This window comes from Seriola lalandi, unplaced genomic scaffold (genome assembly GCF_002814215.2).
Source record: "Seriola lalandi dorsalis isolate HSWRI2012SDOR001 ecotype SW California unplaced genomic scaffold, Sedor1 jcf7180002054338, whole genome shotgun sequence".
In the NCBI taxonomy this organism is placed as follows: domain Eukaryota; kingdom Metazoa; phylum Chordata; class Actinopteri; order Carangiformes; family Carangidae; genus Seriola; species Seriola lalandi.
The window spans coordinates 551,126-557,111 of NW_019524891.1; the positions used below are offsets into that span (position 1 = coordinate 551,126).

General features: G+C 47.0%; 1 protein-coding gene across 1 annotated transcript; it reads right to left on the reverse strand.

The window, feature by feature from the left end:
* Window positions 1-566: 566 nt before the first annotated feature.
* LOC147819055 (retrovirus-related Pol polyprotein from transposon 297) lies at window positions 567-2,103 on the reverse strand. Its single transcript, XM_087174320.1, has 2 exons — window positions 1,863-2,103; window positions 567-1,771 (listed from the first exon to the last, which is right to left on the reverse strand). The coding sequence occupies exons 1-2, from the start codon at window positions 2,101-2,103 to the stop codon at window positions 567-569; spliced, it is 1,446 nt and encodes a 481-aa protein (XP_087030446.1).
* Between the last annotated feature and the right edge of the window lie 3,883 nt (window positions 2,104-5,986).

A 5,986-nucleotide genomic window follows, 5' to 3' on the forward strand; every position in this document is an offset into this window, starting at 1 on the left:
CGAGTTCGCAGTGGAGCCAGCAGCCTAGCTGATTTGTCGTAGTAGGCTTTTCCTCTCTGTCTCGCCTGTGTCAGGGCCATTTGGACCTGTGTCTCCACTCTGGGTGAGTACATGGCTTTGGTCATGGGAATGAAAGCCCTGGTGCGCCGAGAAAGCAGGCATTGAGCTGGCGACTGCAGCCCGTCCCTGGGCATGTTACGTAGGCTGAGGAGAGCTGCATCTATGTCCATCCCATCTCGTGCACATTTCTCCAGCAGGTGCTTTACTGAGCGCACAGCCCTCTCAGCAAGCCCGTTGGACTAAGGGTACAGGGGACTGCTGGTGACATGACAGAAGTCCCACTTAAGAGCAAATTCCTGGAACTCCCTACTTGTGAAGTAAGCAGCATTGTCTGTCATGAGTTGCTGTGTCACTCCGTGAGTAGCAAAGTGGCGTTTAAGCTTGGCTACAAATGTGGCACTTGTTGTGCCTGGGAGCCGGTCTATCTCGAACCAGCCAGAGTAAGAGTCAACAAGCACAAGGTGCTCTTTTCCCTCCCACTCAAAAACATCTGCTGCGGTGAGGGATCACGGTAGGCCAGGGATGTCATGTAGTTGAATGGGCTCCTTAGGCTGGTGTGGCTTGAGAACATTACAGGGGGCACACCTGGAAACTTCTCTTTCAATATCACTGTAGATGGTCAGCCAGAACATTGTCTCCCTGGCCCTGCGCTTTGTGGCCTCGAGACCAGGGTGGCCCTGGTGCAGCTGTTGCATGTAGTAACGCTGGAGGGAGTGTGGAATGATGAACCGCTGTCCACGGAGGAGCAAGCCACTGTCAGTTGTGAGTTCCTCTCTCATGGCGTAAAATGGCCTCAGATCACGTGGCACCTCCCTAAATGTATCGGGCCAGCCTGCAGCAACAACCTCAGACAGACGCCGGCATACGGGATCAGCCAATGTCTCACGCTTCAGTTCCTCAACCCTGTGTGAGGAGAGGACATCCACCACCATGACCTCGTACTCCTTGATTTCCTCAGCCTGGTCAGTGGAGGGCAGATGTGCACGGGAGAGAGCATCAGCGACGTAGAGCTCCCTGCCCCACTTGTAGATGACCTCGAGGTTGTAACGTTGCAGGCGGAGCATCATCCTTTGGATGCGTGCAGAGGCTGTGTGAAGTGGCTTTTTTAGTATGGTAATGAGCGGCTGATGGTAAGTCTCGACAGTCACAGCCCGTACGTATATGTAGTGATGGAATTTTGTGCAAGCATAGACAAGGGCCAGGAGCTCTTTCTCAATCTGAGCGTAGCGTGACTCAGTCTCTGTGATGGCCCTTGAAGCGAAAGCCACCGGCCTGTCGTTTTGGAGGCAGACAGCACCCAGTCCGTGCTGTGAGGCGTCAGCCGACAGTACAACAGGTTGGTGCACATCAAAGTACCGCAGCACCGGGGGATCTGCAATGAGTTCTTTGAGTTTGGTGAATGCCGCTGTGTGGAGCTCCAGCCAGCACCAGTCTACATCCTGGCGCAACAGCTCGCGCAGGGGTGCCGTGGTCTCACTGTAGTCTGGTATGAATTTGGCCAAGTAATTGGTCATGCCTAGGAACCTCTGGAGACTGTGCTTGTCCTCCGGCGGGGGAATCAGGCGGACGGCAGCAGTCTTGGCAGGGTCGGGTTTAACACCCTGGTTGGTGAGCAGGTGACCAACATAAGCAACTTCCGTGACCCTGAAACGGCACTTTGACAGCCCGTATCCTGTCCATGACTTGGAGGAGACGTAGATCATGCTCCTCTCTCGAGCGGCCCCACACCAAGATGTCATCGATCACAATTGCACACGGCTGTCCCTTGAAAAGCTGCTCCATGCACCTTTGGAAAACCTCACTCCCCGTGGTGATGCCATAGGGCATTCGTAGGAAAGCATAGCGGCCGGCAGGAGTCATAAAGGTGGTGAGTTTTGAGGACTCTTTGCTGAGCGGCACCTGCCAGAAGCCACACTTAGCATCCAGAATGCTGAACATTTTGGCATCAGGCATGTCAGCGATCACCTCTTCCACAGTTTTCAGTGGGTGGTGGGGTCTGAGGAGGGCTTTGTTGAGGTTGACAGGGTCGATGCATAGCCTCATGCTACCATCTCGTTTTGCTCGCAGCCACCATGGCTGAAACCCATTCAGTGGGCTCCTGAACAGCTGTGATGACTCCCAGTCGGGTCATTCTATGCAGTTCTGCCAAAATCCTGTCCTTCATGGCAAGTGGAACCCGTCTTGGAGCGCATATAGTGGGGTGCACGGTGTCATCCAGGCGCATGTGATACACCACAGGCAGCTTGCCAATGGTGCTGGTGTCAAATAGGTCCTTGTACTCTGTCAGCTCTGGCGCTTCCTGCTGGACGACGGCATGCACCTCTGGTCCAAAAGTCACATAGCCGAGTCTGACACTGTCTCTGAGACCCAGCAGTGGCTTGAAATTTCTGTCCACAACTTGGAATCGCAGCAAACCGCAACTAAGGTTCATGTCTGCCGCACCAAGAGTCTGGATTATGTGACCTCCGTAGGCTACAAGATTTGCTCTTTTGCTGAGGTTGATGTGAGCAGTGGGATCAATGTGCTGTGGAAGAGCCCTGGATATGACGTTGCATTTGTCAGTTGTCTGCCAGTGTTGCATGCAGACAGTTCAGCAAACCTTTCATCCTGCTCACGCACATCCTCTGGCTTGTCTATGCTCTCACAGTAAAACATTTCTACAGTCTCACAGCGAAACACATCAGTTGTCTCTTGTGTTGGCTGTGTGTCAAGTTCACTCACGTGTGTGTATCTGCCCCTGCGTGCAGTGGGGGACGGAACCTGCCCTGGCCTGTTGGTGGCAAACGGTTTGCCTGATCTGCAGCATCTCGAGAAGTGGTTCATTTTTCCACATGTATTGCGGCGCTTGTTGATTAGATTAGATTAGATTAGATTAGATTAGATTAGATTAACTTTATTTATCCCACAACTGGGAAATTCATTTCATTCACTGAGAGCTGGACACCTGTTTCTGTCAGGTGCGTGTTGGCCACCGCAGTTTGTGCATGGGTGGAATTGCACTGTGCACACCTCTGCTTCCTTTCTTAGTTCTCTGTTGCCCTTCTCAGATTGTTCATGTAGCATGCAGATCTCAATGGCCGAATTTAGTGTCAGTTTCTTCTCCTTCAAAAGCTGTGCACGGATGGTGTCACTGTGAATACCGCAGACCAAACGGTCTCTAATCAGTTCATCATGTAGTGTCCTGAAGTCACATTTCTTGGCCATTACTTTCAACGTGGAAACATACGACTGGATTGACTCGTGCTGTTTCTGATCAGTTGTGTTGAATGCATGTCTGTCAATAATTACGTTCTTTACTGGCAGGCATAGTTCCTCAAATTTCTTTACCAGCACGGCAGGGTCCTCGCGATCTTTGTCGTCCACAAAGTCAAAAGTGTCGAGTTTATCCAGTGCCTCCGGGCCGGCGAGGTTAACAAACGTGTAGGCTTTCACTTTCTTACTAGCCGTTGTTAGCCCGGCGTTGCTATAGACGTGCCATTCCCGCTTAAACTTCTCCCAGTTGTGAGCGATATCCTCGTTAAAGACGAGCGGGTCGATCCGGCGGAGTCCTTGTGCCATCTTAGATTAGATTCATCCCACTTCTGACACCATGTAGATGTGCATGAATGAGGAAGACTGCAGACTGTCACGGTGTTACACCCGTTAGCTTTTATTAGCCAAGAGAACCTACAACAACTTTTTTGTACCCAGCATTCCCCGCGACCCGACATCATCACGCTGTAGCAGTAACCATAGAAACTGTCAACACAGTCTACAAAGTGAAAACTCACCCACTGGTGGCACTAGGATTCATCCTCTGGGTACCATAAATTCAGTGCAAAGCGTCATGGCAATCCATTTGACAAACAGACTGAACAAAACTTACATAAAATACTTTCTATAAAACATACAATATATGAAATGTAGAAAATGTGAGAAAAAACCAAAACGAAGCACAACCATCAAGAGTAAACAGCATCACTTGAATTTAAAAAAATACCTGTATTGTTTCCAGGCAGGCTGTCACCAGCAATGACAGTCATACAGCGAAGCTTCACATGGCAAAGTTATTTTTATTTTATTCAATTATATTTCAAATAGGAGTCGGTTGTCACTTGTCACTGCTGTAGCCACAAATGTCTGAAGGTAAAGTGAGTCTAAAGGGTGAGAGGGAGCAAACATCACGATGACATAAGGATACACGTCTGCATCTATGTAGTAAATACTGACGTTTATGAATCACTGGCTGCTCCCTCGACTCTTTTCACTATTTTATAGCCTCACACACACATACACAAGATGTACACAAGATAAACACACAGAGATAATGGAAGTCGAACAGAATGTACATTATGGACCACAAAGCAACTTATCTCTATCTAATCTGTAATTTGCTTGCAGTGTAACAGTCTGCAGTCTACTTCTTTTTTTTTTTTTTTTTTTTTTACAAAGAACTATATATGAGTGCTAATAAACTATACAGGCTGTAGGATGCCTCCTCTAGACTTCTGCTTGTGAATGATATTGGATCTGTGATGACCTATTGCTCAATAGTTACAAAAGACTAGAGCAGAAATCTGAAGTACTGCAGTCTGTCACGCTGACACCTCAAATTGCTTCAAAAGGGATATATCAATATTAAGTCCCACTTTCTGTCAAGGTGTTCATAGTGCTGACAGATTTTCACCCCTGACTCTGACGCAAATAGCTAGCCATCAAGCGTCACCGCACGCTGCCTGTGAAAAACAGCTTTCACCCTTTTAGTTTGGTGAGTGGGAGTGAACACACTGACTAATTACACAACAGTGTCTACCAACCTGAGAATACAGGAAGTTATGAGTGCCAACCAGTTGGTTTTCATACTAAGTTACGAATGGAAACCAACAGATGCTTGAAAGGTAGAAAAAAACTCATTAATGAACATGTTTTTCAGCAGCAATGTAAAGTATACACAGTTTGTATAGTAAAGGGTCAAAATATAGAAAAACACTTACATGATTCTGAATAATACACCTGCTTTAATAAGAAACAGTAATAGTAATAGTCTTTCCCCAAATAGATTTCAAAACAAAATCTTCACAGATCTCCATGTTGTCCAGCTGTGACCACCCAAACATGTTAAACGTGGCCACTTTCCACAATTTTGAGCAGCAAGACATAAATTTAAAAGGTCAGGACGCAGAGACAAATATCTGCAATGTTATTTTGAATTTGAAAATGACAGAAAACTTGCAGCGCCTGCTATGCCAGTGTTTCACAAGGCAGTAACAGCTCCTCTCAACATGGCCAATATGATAAGATGTGACTTTGTTGAGGCCATGTGTCCTGTAAATCAGAGCTCTCCCAGCCAGTCACTGTCATACCAGGCAAGAATAAACATCAGCAAGTGCCTGAGCTAACAGAAGCATTTGAAACCACATCAGATCTCAAACACAATCTAACTGACATCCTGCTTAATTTGTCCAGTGGGTCATTGCTCATTCTGTCCCCAGTTGGCTCCAGCACTGACTTGTTGGACAAAATTTAACTGCAGCTTTGAGTGAAATAATGAAAAACAGTAATTCTGAGAAACCGGCATTGGTGGATGTGGTTGTTCCCCTCTGTCAGCTGCTTTTCTCCCAGGGGTTAAGCAAGTAATTTTACTCACAGGGGAAGTACTGAAAATGTGTCTGCTATCTAGATTGAATATGCAGTTCATGTTGAAAAGACCTAGAAAGCTGTTTTTTTTTCTTTCAGTTGAGGCATAGACTTGTTTGCTTCATACTTACCACAAGCAGTGTGGAGCCACACCATTAATGAATCAGCTATTGCATCATTTGTGTAGTTTTTTTAAAAAAACTGATAAGCCTGAAAATGTCTTTCAGAGTGTAAGAAAGGACAAATGAGCTATGTGTTTTCAGATCATGATGTGGGTTGCATCCAAACATGAAATCGTGGCAAAGTGACA